General features: G+C 45.9%; 1 protein-coding gene across 1 annotated transcript in view; it reads left to right on the plus strand.

Moving 5' to 3' along the window:
• LOC125291212 (fibroblast growth factor 11-like) overlaps nucleotides 1-17,627 on the plus strand; it is a 49,935-nt gene extending 32,308 nt beyond the window's left edge. The window contains exons 3-5 of the mRNA XM_048237846.1: nucleotides 1,234-1,337; nucleotides 15,113-15,312; nucleotides 16,811-17,627. Coding sequence (XP_048093803.1) covers nucleotides 1,234-1,337; nucleotides 15,113-15,310 — 302 coding nt within the window. The 3' untranslated portion in view covers nucleotides 15,311-15,312; nucleotides 16,811-17,627. The remainder of the gene's footprint in view (nucleotides 1-1,233; nucleotides 1,338-15,112; nucleotides 15,313-16,810) is intronic.
• The last annotated feature ends 210 nt before the right edge of the window (nucleotides 17,628-17,837 follow it).

Consider the following 17,837-nt stretch of genomic DNA (forward strand, 5'->3'; position numbering starts at 1 on the left):
AAGACCATTGTACCAACAAAGCTCTCAAAGAGCCACAGTCGACATGCATTCAGAGCCACTATGTGCAAATGTACAGTAAACGTCTTCATTCTTGCACAGTATGACATGCGTGCCTTTGCACTCTTACTTTGTACTCACTGAGGGCACTGCAGCGAGGCGTCTAAATGGCTCCAGACTCGTTGCGTTGCATTACTATTACATGTGTACAGTAATTACTCCTGTGAAGAAAGACTAGCGTACTGTGGAATTCGGGCCCTTTCAAACGCTCTCTGGAGGGCCTGAGGTGAAGACAACACTGCAAGGACTTTGGGCGAATTTGACTGCAGTTGCGCGAGGCTCATTGTGGGAGCCGGCGCGCTTGATGTGCCATACGAGAGAGTCAGCAGAGAACAAACAGAGGACAGAGCGGCTTACTGGGTTTTCCTGTCTCTCTCGCTTTCTTCCTCAATGTCTCATGTTCCCTCTATCTCCTGTCATCTCCATCTGTATTTTTTTCATGCAGTTCCTCAATACCACTACCCTACCCCCCCACCAACACCACCACCACTCACACACCCCACCACCCTCAGCCTCACTCTCTTCCTGTTCACTTCCGTCACGATTCCATTTCATGCGGCTGTCATTTCCTCCTGTGCGTTCTATCTTTGGTGTTTGCCTCTCTATATCCTTGCACTCTCCCTCTCTCTTTCTCACCAACACTCTCTCCCCCTCTCTTTTTCTATCTCTATCTCTCTCTCCCTACGTCTCACACCTCTTCATCTTCCTGTCATCCCTCTCTCTTTATTCTCCTATCCTCTTGGGGTGGGGTCCTGCTCTCCTCTCCGTGCGGCGGGGATGACGAGTTTGACAGGTGCCGAGTGTAATAAAAATTGAAGCGGCGTGGTGGTGATCACAGCCTCTTCTCTCCCCTCGGAGCCCGCATCAGCATCCCCATCCTCATGACAACACCCCCCCCCCCCCCCCCCCCCACCGTCTCTGGGGGCCCCTCACTGCAGAGACCCCTGTCAGCGGAGAGTGATTGTGCCAGGGCCATGCCAGGTCAGGCCCCAGGAAATCCTCCCTGCTCCTCCCTGGCTGACTGGTGTTTGACACGAGTACATGTGTGGATAGAAAAGGCTGACTGTGTGTCTCCTGTCACCCCCCCTCCCCCTTTCTTTCTCTCTCTATCTTTCTCTCTCTCTCTTTCTCTCTCTTCTTTCTCTCTCTCTCTCTTTCTCTCTTTCTGCCCGGCAGCACAGTTCAACTTGATTCCTGTGGGCCTGCGGATAGTGGCGATCCAGGGGGCAAAGACTGGGCTCTACCTGGGCATGAACAGCGAGGGGTATCTCTACACGTCGGTGAGTGACTGCCTGTGCTGGCCATTCTGATGAAAATGATGATGATGATGATGGTGATGATGATAATTAGGTCAAGGATGATGATACCAATACTGATCAAAATCTTATAAAAAATGTGTTTAAAAAATGTCCAATGGAAAATACCCATTATGGCACACGGTGTTACAGTGGTACCATTTCTATATGAAGAGTTTGCTTCCAAAAGCAATAGCCACCATTTTAATGAATTTTCATAATATTTTTTTTACATTTTGTTTTCCAAGTAATTTCAGTAGAACTGTAATTGGGTATAGTTATTTAATTCATCGTTACTCAATCAAAACAGCACAACTGCAATTTTGATTGATATTACCTGAAATACATAATGAAATAGCCTGACTTTTTAATGTTTTTAAAAACGGAGATATAGCGTTTTGGGAACAAACTTTTCATATCCACTTTGTGGATTGTGTGCCAGTAGCATCTATAGTAGTGAAATCATTTCCATATCCCATTGCCTTTGATGCTCACTCTATTAAGTTTTATTTATTTATAATAGTGGTAATGGTTATAATGATAATGGCTATGATAATAGGGATGAATGGGGTGCATGAGTGTGATGCATTTTTCATCCATTATATGAGATTTTTGGTCTGCTTTTTTCAGCGACTGTACGCCTACTCTGGGGAATTAGGCCATAGTGTTTGCAGGGTCTATGTGACAGCAACCATTGTTTGAAGTTTCTTACAAGCTAAGATAAATGTAGCTGAAACCATAATGTTAACAATAGCTGTTATGACAATGACAACGGAGACGGATGTTGCTCTTAACGACTTTCAGCACAGGCTGCCACAGGCCACAGTGTACTTCCACTGGCCCGCAAAGTAAGACATCCATTTGGATGATTCCTCGGACGGTGCCATTATTAGGGTCATTGTGTGGGATGAGGTTTCGAAATCCCATCCCAGTTTTTCCTCTTGGTGCTGTCACAGAGAGATTGCTGTTTGGAGGGAGCACAGGAGCTCAGCTAAGCTGCTTTGTGATAATGCCCTTTGTGAACAAGCGCCACACAAATGCGACTGAATTGAATAGATCTGGATAGAGAGTATGATCCTCGGTCTCAGAGGGAGAGTGGCTCACTGGTTGTTGCTGCTTTTGATGTTGTTGTTGATGTGGTGTCTTTTTGCATGATGGTGTGTGTGTGTGTGTGTGTGTGTGTGTGTGTGTGTGTGTGTGTGTGTGTGTGTGTGTGTGTGTGTGTGTGTGTGTGTGTGTGTGTGTGTGTGTGTGTGTGCGTGTGTGTGTGTGTGTGTGTGTGTGTTCCTGTATGTGGGAGACAAACTGGGGCAGCCGTAGCCTACTGGTTAGCACTCTGGACTAGTAACCGGAGGGTTGTCGGTTCGAACCCCGACCAGTAGTCATGGCTGAAGTGCCCTTGAGCAAGGCACCTAACCCCTAATTGCTCCCTGAGCGCCGCTGTTGTTGCAGGCAGCTCACTGCACCGGGATGCGCTGAGTGTGTTTCACTAATTCACAGATTGGGATAAATGCAGAGACCAAATTTCCCTCACGGGATCAAAATAGTATATATACTTATACTTATACTATAAGTGAGTAAGCTGCTGGCAGTGTCCTAATAGTTCAGCAATTAAAATGTTTATTGTTATCTTTACACCATGTTCCTACCATTAGGTGTGTAAATAACACTCTACAGCCATTAACACTTTTCATTGAAGACCATCTGCTGTAGATGCATGCAGAGCTCCATGGGACATTAACACCAAACCTACACCTTTGCATTAGTTAAAGGAAAAAGCTCAGCTGCACACCAAATGCAGCTCCGAGAAGGCATTAATCCACGCGAATCCGGAACATTCCGGCCAGAGTCCAAAGCTGACGTCAAGATAACTTCCTAATAGCCTGCTCCACCCCCCCCCCCCCCCTCACCTCAACACACACACACACACACACACACACACACACACACACACACACACACACCCCACTCTAGCTCAGCACGTGCTGTCTTTCACCCAGGGTCCAGTGTAGGTTTCTATTAAGCACTTAAGGTGACCGAGTCCCCTGTTGGTTTGATTTAGCTTCCAAATAAGCAATAACAACAAGGGATTAGCCCTGTGCAGTGTGACCAATTACCCGGGCGGCGTTTGATGTTGAGTAAGGCTGAGAGGTGGCACACTGGTGTGCAAGGTGAAAAGGGTTATTTACACAGTCCCCGCACGGACACATGGCAGAGGAGACGCAAGACAATTATGGCAAAATGACAAAGTGAGGGTTAATGTATGCGCTACTGAAGTGTGATGTGTGCGAACGTTTTGTGTTTGTATATGTATATATATGTGTGTGTGTGCTTGTGTGTGTGTGTGTGTGTGTGTGTGTGTGTGTGTGTGTGCGTGTGTGTCTGTGTCTGTGCATGCGTGTGTATGTGTATATTTGTGTGTGTGTGTGTGTGTGTGCGTGTGTGTCTGTATCTGTGCATGTGTGTGTATGTGTATATTTGTGTGTGTGTGTGTGTGGGGGGGGTAAAAGAGGGATAGAGAGGGTGAGAGAAGAGAAGGGAAGTGATAGAAGAGGGAGAATCTGAGTAAGAGCGAGAGAGAGAGAGAGAAGCGAGCGAGAGGGAGGGAGGGAAGGAGGGAGTGAGGGGTGTTGACAGAATATCCCAAAGCTGGAGATTAGAATTCAGGGCTGAGAGAGAGCTTTTGTCTCTTGCCTCTCTGTGAACTAAGAAATGAGGGGATTTTCTCGGCAGAAGTGGAGAACGATATTTGGTTCAAAGGGAACTCACTCTTTTATTCACGCAAGGATCACTGTGGCTCCTCTGCGCCGTGCCATACGCTGGGGCATCCCCACTTCTCTCACTCCCTCTCTGACTATTTTTCCTCTCTCCACTTTTCTCTTACACTCTTGTTTTTCACTCCTTTTTTCTCGCTCTCTGTCACCGTTGTCTCTTTTCCTCTCTTCCTTTTTCTCCCTCTCTCTATCCCTATCGCTCTTGCTTCTCCCTATCTATCTTTGTCACCTTCTCTCTCTCTCTCTCTCTCTCTTTTGTCCTACACTCCCCTTCACACACACACACACACACACACACACACACACACACACACACACACACACTCCCTGATCTCCTTTGAATCCTCACTCTGTCCTTCGCGTCCTCTCCTCGTGTCCATCCTGTCCCCTGTGACCTTCCCTTCCCACATCGCTCCTCATCTTCCTTGTTTTTCCCTCGCTTTCACCCTTCAAATGCCTTGTCCCTCTTCCGCTAACCCCCCCCCCCCCCTTCTCTCTCCTCCCTGCCTGTTTTTAATTCTCCGCTGTTCTCCCTGTCCTGTACCTCCTTGTTGCCCTCCTTAGGATATCCGGCCTCCACTCCACTCCTCTCTCGTCCTTCCTGTCCTCTCGTCCACTCCGCAGTGTCGCTTGCCCTCCCCTGACCTGCCCCGTCCATGCCGATCCCTTCTCTCCACTTGTGTCTTTGCGGCATCTCTAGGGATAATGGTCCCTATTTATGCAGAAGATTAACGGGCACATCATTAAGGTCCAATTACATGCAGCTTTAGTTTTGATAAGATGATTGAAATTGCCCTCTGGATGTTTTTCCTGCGAGGGATGAGACAGAGTGTGTGTATGTATGTGTGTGTGTGTGTTTAGTCTGAGAGCATCTACCTTAAGGGAGCTTTGAAAAAGCATCCATGACCTCATTACAGGCACATTAAAAAGCAAGACTGAATATGAAGGTGTTCAGTGAATATATGTCTCTGCATGGTTTAATGTTGTAATGCTATTTAGCTGTTTATGAAAATGTAGGGCTTATGATTAAGATGTGTGGGGGCATGTGTGTGTGTCTATGTATGTGTATGTGTATGTGTATGTCTATGTGTGTGTGTGTGTGTGTGTGTGTGTGTGTGCGTGCGCACATGATTATACCTGAGTATACATAAGTCTGTGTCTGTATTTATAAACATGTGCAAGTGTGTCTGTGTATATTTGTGCATATGTGTTTGTCTGTCTCGTGTGTACTATTCTTGTGTGTGTGGGAGTATGTGAGTGTGAGTGAGTGAGTGTGCGTGTGTGTGTGTGTTCTTATGCACTTGTGAGTCAGTGCGTGGGTGTGTGGAAGTATGCTTGCATGTGTGTGATCCCCCTCATTAAAGATGCGCGGAGAGGCTCACTCCTCTGGAGAGGACATCAATGACAGAGCAGACAAATGTTTCGTGCTGGTGACAACAAGCCCATCACTGTCAGCAGCCGCACAGCACGGGAGGAATGGAAAGAGGGAGAAAAGACGAAAGAGAGAGAGAGAGAGAGAGAGAGAGAGGGAGAAGAGAAAGGGAGAGGACGAGCGTTGTGTGACAGCAGCGGCACGGAGGACAACTCCTGTGGGAGAAGACCCTGTTTTAAAGCTATTCCCCTCCTCTTTACTTTCTCTCTCTCGTTAATTTTTACTTCTGCTCTCTCTCTCTCTGTCTCTTTTATCTCACTCTCTCTCCCTGCCCTCTCTCTCTCTCTCTCCTGCTCTCTAGTCCTATCCTCCTCTGGCTGGATGCCATTCAAATATGCTCTCTCAACATAACTGTAAAAGCACATAACGTACTGGGAAAGCAAATCAAAGAAACCTTTTTAAAACGGAGAGTGTCAAAACCCCTCATTACATTACCACTTATAATTTGGGCGGATTCCATTTTGGAAATAAAGTCCACTACATTCTCTCTCTCTCTCTCTCTTTCTATCACACTCTCACACACTCACACAAACACACACACACACACACACACACACTCACACACACAAAGACATTAAAATATGTACACACACACACACACACACACACACATACACACACATACACAGTGTGAAAGCATAGCAATAAAACACTTGAGAAATCAGAATAGACTCCATCATCCTCAGCAGCGCTTATTTGCCCCCCACAAAATGTCCCATAATCTTCCTCTCAGGTGCCTTTGAGCTGAAATCTAGGCTATGATGGTCAGCGAGGCGTGGGCTCAGTAGGGCCCCCTGGGGGCCAGGAAGGAGGAGCGCGCACAGAGGGGAAACTCCATGTCATTGGTCTGCTGCTGCAGGGAGACAGGAGGCTCGGCTACCTGCGGTCGGCCCCAGGAAAATGGCTCCCCGATAAAAATAGAGCTCAGTCCTGTCCTGACCCACTTTATCATCTGTGTGTTCCGGAAAAACCCTCCTGGGCTCAAAGAAGGGGGGAGGGGAGGGTGGGCACCGCGGGTGAGGTGGGCTGTGGGTGTATGCAATTGGAATTGGTCTGTGTGCGCGTGTGTCTGTGTGGCTTTGCATGAGTGTGTTGGAGAGTGTTTGTATGGGTTTATATTTTGTGTGTGTGTGTGTATGGATTTGTGTGTGTGTGTGCGCCTGTGTTTGTAATTCAGTAAGCCATGCGCGTGCATGTGTGTGTGTGTGAGTGTATGTATGGGTTTGTGTTATGTGTGTGTGTGTGTGCATGTACCTGTGTGTCTCTACTTCAGAAAATGCGAGGCTGACACGACTGAAAGATTGCACCACCTTTTCCGTCCCACAGAATTATCCATTCTGTTCAATTTGCTCAGACCACTTCTCTGATCATTTATGTTCATAATCTGACTCAAGGCGCTACATTCTGCTTTGGTCAGATCTTTTCTGGCATACAGTTGATGGGCCCTAATTTGAGAGATGTTCACCGCAGGTTCTTACACACAACAGAGGGGCATTGAGTACAGTTAGTCCTTAGGTGATTTCATAACATATAGACATGTTTTCGTGGATAGACAGATGCCATTCGTCTGGATTTCGTGTGGACAGTCCTGCTTTCGAGCCCTCTGTCCGGAACTAGGTAGAGTGTCCTCCTGTTTGGGCATTTGCCTGGCTTTTTGACAAGTGCTCCACAGCAAGCAATGCTTATAAGTAGCAATGTAGCAATGATACAAGTACTCCACAGCAAATAATGCTTATAAGCAGCGATGATAAAAACAACTCGTTCTCTGCGGTTTCACAGAGGCTACACTATCTCTGCGTACCAAACACATTGGTGAACAAGACCACTGGTATACTGGACAGCAGACTCTCACATGAACAGTTGCAGTCTGATGCATAGTGGTTCTGCATAGTCTGTGCTCTCAAGAGGGGACATGCTCAACGTGAAAGGGTTAGCTAACATATCATATTATTACAAAATAGTGATGAATTATCAATTATGTCTCACAAACACTGATATAAGCATCATAAAATGTACATCAAAAACATACATCATATGAGAGTAGCCTCATATCTTAAATTATACAATTTACCTTTCCAATCACACTAAGTATCACCATGGTTTAATGGTGTTAATGGGTGGTAAAAAGCTAATGTTTCTACATTCTAGCTAATGTTCACTGTCAGGAACAGGTGTATAGACTAAGCAAAAATTTGGGGGTGTCCTCATTTTGGCCCATTTGTCCTCAATTTTGGACACAAGTGTCCTCCTTTTTTTAGAGTCTGACCGGTGGTCATCCTACTTACTTCGTGTCTGGTCGAAAAGGTAAGCGCTGCAGGGATTTTTTTTTTCAAGCAAGGTCATTCTGACACTTCCTTAGCCTGCATCTTGGTTTTCAACTTCTGGCAGACACAGCTACTCTAATCTCCACAGTTTGATCCCTCATTTACTGAGCTGTCCCATCATTTAATTCAACAATATAGCCTATTTAACCAAATGGCTATGTATGCTAGCTAGACCATGCAACTACAAAGCTACGCAATGTTACACAGTTAATAATCCATTAGGCTATCATTCAATGGATTCTTATTTTGCCAAAAGAAAGAGAGTGAGGATAGAAGCAGGCTTCACTCAATTTGTCTACTTTCAAACTTTAAGAGTGCTGGCCTGGATAGTTATACATAAAGGAAAGTAGGAGAGAGGCCGCACTATGCATATACTCTTTTATTTGCACATACGCTTGAAGAAGGCACACGAAACGCCAGATGTGCAAATAAAAGAGTATATATGCATAGTCATGCCTCTCTCCTACTTTCCTTTATGTATAACTATCCAGGCCAGCACTCTTAAAGTTTAAAAGTATATAGTATATATACTCTTTTATTTAGACATACGCATTTGGCGTGTGCACCCAAACGCGCCAGATGTGCAAAATAAAAAAGAGTATATGCATATCAAACCTCTCTCCTACTTTGCCAAAAGAAAGAAAGAAATCCTAGGCTTCCTAGCCCCTTTAAGTCATTCCTCCAGAATACATGACCTGTCTAACGATTCCACGAGAGAGAGCATTGGAGAAGAGTCGTGTTCACCATGATTAACTAGGCTATCTATCTAACATTACATCTCACAAGTAAATACACACATTACTAAAGTTGTAAACACACAAGTAACTACTGCATCATCGCATTAGTAAAATACCTTGATGAAAGCCAATATGTATGTCATAGCCAACCCTTAAATTACACTTGTCCACTTGTAACTAGGTTAGGCTACAACAGGGGTGTCAAACATAAGGCCCAGGGGCCAGATCAGGCCCACCAGCAGGATTCATGCGCCCCCCCCAGATGTTTTGGGTAGGAAGAGAAAATTAGAGAAAAAAAGATATTCACATCCAGCTGTCTTCAACAATGTGTAATAAGCAATATCTCTATGATATGATAAATTGATTAAACCATCCTTAAGAAGGAAGAAGCTGAAAAAACTGACATGGAAGTAGGATATTTTAAGAGTAAAAGAGCAGTATATGACAGCAGTACATGATTTGTACTAGTTTGCTCATAAGTGGGTATAGTAAAGAAGTATATCATTTATCAACACTCTGATACCCATGCAGAGAGATGATAATGACCACGACAATAACGGCCCTGTGAGGGTCTTAACACACAATTTTAACCCACTGCCTGATATGAGTTTGACACCCCTGGGCTACAAGGTAACATAGCATGGCTACATTCAATGTTACAATTGGGCTAATAGCCTAATTAAGATACATCAGTAGATTGCTACATTGGACAAATAGTTCAGGAAGATAAAATCATTACCTGTTCAACAATGCATGACACATTTAAGCTCTTCAAAAACCTCTTGTTGACAATTATTACATCCTCCTCCTGACCTGCTGGGACTGAGGTTGCCACACGACTAAAGCTGCACTTTCTGTGTTGTTCTCTGACTAGCCACTAGCTTAGCAGTTATGTCTTCCTAGTATTGGAAGTTAAGTGCAATGGGTAGCCTAGCCTATGCAGAGCCCACTAGCTTAGCAGTTATGTCTTCATAGTATTGGAAGTTAAGTGCAATGGGTAGCCTAGCCTATGCAGAGTGAGGAGGTAGGCATAAGGTAGGCAAGGTATGCCATTCAGTCATTTCATTAGTCATGTCTCTGTGCTGCCTGGTGGCCAACTGGTTTGCTTTGAACTGGGAAGTGAGTGATACATGATAACATTGATGAAAAAAGGCATCTACTAGTTTCCTATCACTACTTAATCTTTGCTTGGTGTATTTGCTGTTAGGGATTGCCTCTTTGGACATTAAATATTTTCTGTGTTGCAAAAAAATGCTTTGGTGATGACCTTGATATCATATCCATTCTTATCTCCACCACTGAAGTGGTAAAGGAACATCTTCAGTTAGCCTACCTTTCCACTAATCACATAAATAATTCTCCTTGCATGTAGCTTGCTTTCATGTGTCTTTATTTGGCTCAATAGGCCTAGCCTACATTTTTCTGTAAATTATGAAGACCACAGCAATGAGTATACTTGCTTGGGTAACTGTGCTGGATATTTATCAATTCAGCACAATACATTTCATCATTCCACACACAGTGACAATTTTAACAAATAGCACGCCAACAAATTAATACAGAGTGTCATTACACTTGTCCTACAAAGGTTAGTATCCAATGAGTGTGCATGCAAATAGCAATTCTTCTGGACTTTGATGTCATGACATTTGTGTCCCGACTTTCATTATGTCACACACATACGGTAATAAAAGGCATGTTTGCCTGTGTGTAAATTGCACATGACTGTGTGTGTGTGTGTGTGTGGGTTTGTGTGTGTGTATGTGTGTGTGTTTGTGTTTGTATGTGTGTGTGTGTGTATGTGGACTTGTGTGTGTCTGTGTGGATTTGTGTGTGTGTGTGTGTGTGTGTGTGTGTGTGTGTGTGTGTATATTCCTGTGCAGCACTCCTATCTCCTCTACTGGTAGACACTGCTGCATTCCTAGCTGGTTCTGTGCTCCGCGTTGGGTGGCATTGAGATGCGGGGGACATAAACAGTGCGATATAATCGTTCCCGGCAAACAGGGCAGAAAGGGCAGGAAAACATTGTTAGAGAGAAAGTGGAACAAAGCAGGGCACTGGCTGGAGGTATACAGCTCTCCTGACATGAATAAGTCAAATGTTTCTATTGTCATTCTCTTTTGCAAGCTCCGTGCATACACACACACACACACACACACACACACACACACACACACACACTTACATCTTTACAACACAAGGACACACCCACACACCCCTAAGGACTCTGATCTACACACTCACATACACAGACTTGCACCCCCACACATTTATATGCCCAAGGGCACACACACACACACACACACACACACACACACAGTTTCTCTCTTTTTTCCTATTAAGTATATTTTGCGCTCAGTCTGGGACTGCCACTAACAGTCCACTGAGTGATGTGACATCTTGGCACCACCGCAGTAGATGTCAGTGACTAACATTCAGAAGCAGAATCTTATTGACAGAGGTCCTCTGCCTGTCACTCAAACAGAAAACAAATTCACCCATTGGTTGTAAAAAACACCTTTTCCCCTCCCAGCCCCACCCACTCCATTAGGCTTTGTCACTGTCTGTATGTGTGTTGCTAGGGACCTTCATGGCTTCCCAGGCAGTTATGCTAGCAGACAGCTTGATTGCTTTTATCCCCTTTTGACCCTTGCTGATACTTATTGTACATCGAGGCATTACTGACTTACATAATGTGACATAATAGACGCAGCATCTGCAAAACCCCAACAACGCATTGTCTGCCATGATCCATTGTATTATGGGTAAAACACATACTACAAAACATCTGCGTGTGTGTGTGTGTGTGTGTGTATCTGGGTGTTTGTGGGGTGACATGATGTGAATATAGGAGAGATTGCATACTGTATATATATTATTAATCCAAACTGAAATACATACCAGTCTATGAGGTATATTTGGCCTTTCACACATTCTCCTATTTCAATGATCTGACTTACCAGCACCAAATGTGCCTAATGGTAATGGTGTTTACCAGATGCGCTCGTCCAAAGCTGCTTAAAACATTATAATACCATAAACAAAAAAAATAATAAATAAATTACATCATCATAATAATACAATCAGCAATATAAAGCTTATACTTATTCTATATGAATATTCTGAGGATGTGCGCAAAGCTGGCATGATTCATGCTGGGAAAATGAGTGCTTTTGAAAGAGAGAAAATACATATGCAAATGGTTAATTCTCCTTCCATTAACAAGACACATTCTATAGGGTATTTAACACTTCTGAGTTATGGTTTAAGATACTTACCTCATCTGCATTTTTTTTCCAACCTCATCACCTATTCAGTTGCTTCTCCTCCATTAAAGCCTAATTCTCATTAATAATGGAGCTGCATTAGGAGCTTTGTGCTCAAGTCTCAGGCTTCTATAAGACAAACTTGAAAGAGAATGCAAGACGTTTCTGCCGGTCAGTTGTGGTAATTAATTCAGTTGGACCATTGAAAATGGTAGCAGTGTATGTGTGAATTATAAATGTAATGAACCTGCGGGTTTGATAGACAAGGTCATTATTTCACTGGGAACTCGACAGCGGCGGAGATCGGTGGAGGCAATCAAAGCTGCATCATCTGCCAGAGTCAGCCTCTCCCCTCTGATGAACACACTGGGAGCGACTTTATTGATTTTAGCGGAAAATGAAGACGACTTTGCCCCTCCGCACTGGAAAAAGGGGACGGCGCATGCACTTTAAATTGGACCCGTTCTGTATTTTTCCTTTTTTCTTCATTTTCTTCCTTCGTTTTTTATCGGAGAGGTAGAGCAGCGTTCCGCTCTTTGCACAGGCACTCCCTGGAGGGTTTAGCACTGTAGAAGGCAGCCACCGCTAAGGGAGAGAGGCAATGGAGGAGGTGGAGAGAGAGAGAGAGAGACAGAGAGAGAGAGAGGTTAAGAGGCAGTTATCCTGTTTTAGTAGCATGGCAGACAAATGCGGAGGTGCGGCCTTTATGGAGCAGGTAGAGGAGATGTAATCAGACACCGATGCAAAAGGGAGGGGGAAAGGAGGAGGAGGAGGAGGGAAGGAGGGAAGGAGGAGGAAGAGGTGGAGCGAAGGGAAGGTCGGAATACCGCACCGCATGATAAAAGGCTGCTCCTGGTCCTCAGGATTCTCCGCACGGAGGCCGGATATTACCCCTCTCTCCCAGTTTCATTAGAATTCATTGTGCTGGCAGATGCGGAGAGGGAGCGAATGAGAGAGAGAGTGGGGGACACTGCCAAAATCAGTCAATGAGTCAAAGCCAAAAGATTACATTTTTATCATTATAATTAGTGTTATTTTCTAGTTAAGTTTATAATTTTTCAAATTTCAAATTGTGTCCATCATAGCGGCAAAGGAAATGTTGGTGACTTGCAATTCATCATGTGAGCCAAATGCATGGCGTTCTGTCACTGCTGATGATTTTGTCCTTGTGTTGTTTCGATTCAGGGATATCGGAAGAAACCATATTGTGCTTCAACCCGACACTTAAGGTTTATTACGATGTGTGGGGCTGTGCTGTGGTTTAGCCCAGATCAGTGCTAAGGTCATGACCTTTCTCAGTCAGCGTCAGCTGTCAGTGGGAAGCATGGGCAATGCCACCACGGTCACCACACACTCATCACAGAGAGGTCGCCTGCCCGCCACTCGTGCGTCTCCTGGGTGATTAGTTTTTGAGCCGAGACCAACTCCTCTCATCCCTCTACCAACTCCTCCCTCGCTCTCTCCCTCCCTCCCTCTCTCCCTCCCTCCCTCCACGCGTGTAAGAGTGACTGAGAGCATCCGAGCTGTCAAGGGCCCAGAGATGGACTCGTCCCCTCAGGACGTAGCCTGAGACATGACTGCGCAGACAAAACACAGGCGGAGCAAGCGGACTAGCGGGACAGACAAGCAGACAGGCAGGGCTGTGTGTCCAGAACCATAAGTCCTTTCTGCCGACGGGGAGTGTGTATGTGTGTGTGTGTGTGTGTGTGTGTGTGTGTGTGTGTGTATAAGTGTGTGTGTGTGTGTGTGTGTTTGTGTGTGTTTTTGTTCTGGATAGCTTGAATACACCAGAGCCCTGTCTGTTTTTTCAACAGCCTCCACCCCTTGCTTGTTTCCAGCCTGGCATGATGGAGGGAAGGAAGGAATGAAATAAAGAATGAAAGAGAGGGAGAGAGAGAGAGAGAGAGAAAAAAAAAGCCTCCAGTCAGCTGTTTCAGGCCTGTTGCGCACACTAAATCAATCCTGTAGATTGGGTTTGCTCTCTGACAAGGAAAGGACCCCGTAGATGACTGAGAGAGATGTATACTTGTCACTCGTGGTTACTGTCACCAGGCTAAGCTGGGCTGTGCAGGGTGGGGTAGGGTGGAAACGGGGAGAGATGGAGGCCTCAGACGCAAACAGACACTGGCCCAGATATGGCCCTGATGTGGCACACCTGCGGCAGATCTGGCTGGTGGGGTTGGGGGGTTTCTGCGTATGGGTGGCAAGCTGAAGAGTCTGTAGGAAATCTGTCAGGGCAGTGAGTCACAGTGAAGGGGTGATATAACCAATGAGGACGATGAGGCACCGACATGGGAGAAGTCAGAGCGCTATCTGTGCTCCCAACTGACTGACGTGCTTCCAAACTCACCATGCAGTCTCTGTGTTTAGTTACACCACGCTGTCATACAAGATTATTCCTGCATCTGCTTGTGTGTGTGTGTGTGTGTGTGTGTGCCTGTGTGTGTATTTTGTTGAGTGTTTTCCAATTTTGTTGTGCGTTTTCACACATTTCTAAATATTCACTGCACAATGGGGTATGTCTAGTGCAGCATGTATGCGTCGAGGTTGCCTGTGTACATGTGTAGAGCCTCTTTTGGTGTGTGTGTGTGAGTGTGCATGTGTATGGGTGTGTGCATGTGAGAGCCCTTCTGTTTGGCATACCTTGGGGACCACGTTAAGTTTATCAGAGATGCTAATGAATGCGGCCGCCGTGCCTAGAGTTATCTCCCACGCTCGTCCCGCGAGACTCCCACGCTCGCGCTCTCAAAGAAACACAAATACAGTATGAGCAAGGAGTCTCAATCTCCCCTGCCAACCCTCCCCGGGCTCATCTGGCACCAGGAATAATTGGCCACCTCTTCATCGCCGACGATCCCACCAGTCTGCCCATGCATGTTACTCACACGTGTACGATTGGCATGGATTTGGGCAAATGTGGGCAAATGAATTTTAGATGGGTAAACAGTACTTCCAGGGAGAAAGACACGCAGCTCTTTGAAGTGTTTTAAATAGACTCCACGAAGGTTTGCTTCATTGAAGAAGTGGAATGCATCATTGATGAATCTCCTTCATGGGTTTCCTCACAATCTGTATAAAAACCATTTGAGATTAAAACAAAAAACACCATATTGCTTTTTCACTTGCTTTTTTTTTTTACTACAGTTTGCCATGCAACGCTTCATTGTATTTCCCCTTCAGGTTAATGTGCTCGCTCACTCGTTTCCTTCTGCTGCTTTTGTTTCCAGGAACACTTCAACCCCGAGTGCCGCTTCAAAGAGAGCGTGTTCGAGAACTACTATGTCACCTACTCCTCTATGCTGTATCGCCAGAGCCAGTCCGGCCGCTCGTGGTACATCGGCATCAACCGCGACGGCCAGGTTATGAAGGGCAACCGCTGTGGAAGAAGAGACCTAGGCGCGCTAATTTCTGCCCAAAGTCATTGAAGGTCAGGGCCCCTGGTGACTATACAGTAAAGCCGGGTTCAGCTCGAGTCATTTAGCTGTGGCATTGGTGTGGTAGGTGAATGGGGAGGGGGGTAGGATGAGGATAAAGCTTCGACCCCTCCAGTCCCCTGGGGGATTGCTGTCTGCGCAAAGGGGTTTATGTGGAGCCTTTGATGCGATTAATTGACCGTTTGGAAGCATTAATTGGCTGTAATGGTCGCCGCACCTGGCTTTGCAAGCGTTAATCGCAGGTTGGCTGCAGAGGTTAGCCAGAAATTCGAAGTCAAGCGGACATCATGAATAGTTAATCACCCTTTGCATGAGGGTTAATGGGTATTTCTATATCAAATGCCAGGACAGGTTTTTTGTTCTAATTTTGTGGCTTGGCTGAGGCTACCACTGTGTTTACATCTCTTAGGAAATAAAAACGTGTGCCCTCCAAACAACATTGATCAAGATTAATGTGACAAATCACAAGTCGTTACGTCAACTGTAAACACAGGGAAAAGTCAGCGGTGCGGGAAATACAGCTGAAACATTTCCATCACAATGTATGCTAAAGTGGCATTTTACGGGTGACCTTTATTGAATCGGAGAGGTGACTCCGGCGGTAAATCTTGCAAATTCTGGCCCAGCGCAAACATGAAATAATGAGAAGAGCACAACATGCTGATGCTGCCCTCCCCAGTGTGAGAAGCCAACAGTTAAATAAAACATTTGCCGACTGCGTGTTTACACTGGGAATCACACAAAATGCTTTGTTTGTCAAAATGACTGAGTGGTGTGTGTGTGTGTGTGTGTGAGCGCGTGGGGTGGTGGGGGGTTGGGGGTGGAAGGGTATATCAGCTCAGCTCTTGTAATCAGCCAGATCAACATAATTACTCTCACAGGACTCACATTTGGCCAAAGCAGCAACGATGACATGATAATAATACAGTATCTGAGGAATGTTTTGCTGTGTTTGTGAAAATTGATGTTCCTCATTTCATAAGCCGGTGATGAGCATGGCGATGAGGAAACCATTGGCTTCTCCCTCAGTGTTGACAGTGGTTTGACTGGCATCAGAGAGATGCTGTTGTTTTGTTTGTTTACATCAGTTTATATTTCCCTCGACATGCCCCATGGTTAATTATAGTCATGTTTACCTCATTTTGTCCAGCTTCAGTTCAACTGAGAGAATTGTGAGTATCCTCGTGTCGAGTACAGCAGGCCATATCTGTATGCAACACGACATATTGGCACACAAAGCTAATATACACAAATGCATGCTAGTCTTCAACCACATGGGCTTAATGAAGAACTTGGCCTTTCATGTTATCTGTGATTATAGGTCTTAAGTACTTTGGTGTTATATCCTATAGGCTATCTTAGGCTATAGGCTATATATCCATAGTGGTCATGCATATAATGGGTTTTAGATGTACATGGAATGACTGAATAAGGGATTTGGTGTGATAATGTCCTAAATGGCGTTGTCCTGCTCCTCTGTCTTTTCCACAGTCGCCATGTACAAGGAGCCTTCGCTCCACGCGCTGGTCGGCGAGCAGAGCCCTCCATGCAAGACGGTCAAGACGTCCGACTCGCCGTCGCAACAGAACGGCAGGAAAGAGGCCCCCAAAGCAGACGCCTCATAGCACAGGGACCCCTGGCCAGGGGTAGGGGCAGCGGTGACACAGAGAAACTCAATCTCCCACCATGCACTGGGAGGCAGGAGGAGCAGTGGCGGCAGCGGCCAAAAAAGTGGCAGCGGCGGCGACAGCCAAACAAACAGGTGATGCGCTAGCCTCACGTGGGAGGGGCGCGCGGCGCTACTAGAGGAGATCACCGGGCCCTCATCGCGACGGCGTCGACAGAGAGTGGGCGTGCGGAGAGAGGAGAAGTTAGGAGAGGACCCCCGTTGTCATGGCGATCTTCGCCCCTGGGCCAGGCCAGCGGCACGCTGGCCCCGCGGAAGGTCCGCAGATCAGTCAGCAGACTCCGTCAGCAGACTCCGTCCGATCGCCCCCTTGCTCTTGTCACTCACACTAACTCGTCTGCCCCCTGCCCTGGCCCCCTCCATCCCAACGCCTGCACCACCGCTCCGCCCAGTGTTCTCCAGCACCCAGCACAGGCCACACAGCCTGGTTCATCTTCTTCTCTTTAAGACCACAGGAGGAGATTTTTTGTTTTGTTTTGTTTTGTATTCTTTTCTACTCTATTCATTTGATCTTCCTAACAAGTCTGAAAATTGAATGAGCATATAAGCTTAGTGATACATTGAAGAGCTTTTGGTATCAAGGGATCATTCATTGCCATTTTGCACGCATTATTTAGTTGCTGAGCCCCCCCCCCCCCCTTCCCCACCCACCCAACCCTAACCTCTTTGGATGCCTGAATGTGCTTTGCATGAATGCAGATGGGTTTTTGTGTCAATATGTTTGTTTGGAAAAGTCTGTGTCCTTGTGTGTGTGTGTGTGTGTGTGTGTGGGAGAGAGAGCGAGTTTGTGAGTGTGTTGTCAGTCATAATCATTATTATGGATGGATGGAA

The sequence above is a fragment of the Alosa alosa genome, chromosome 2 (assembly GCF_017589495.1).
Source record: "Alosa alosa isolate M-15738 ecotype Scorff River chromosome 2, AALO_Geno_1.1, whole genome shotgun sequence".
NCBI lineage: Eukaryota > Metazoa > Chordata > Actinopteri > Clupeiformes > Clupeidae > Alosa > Alosa alosa.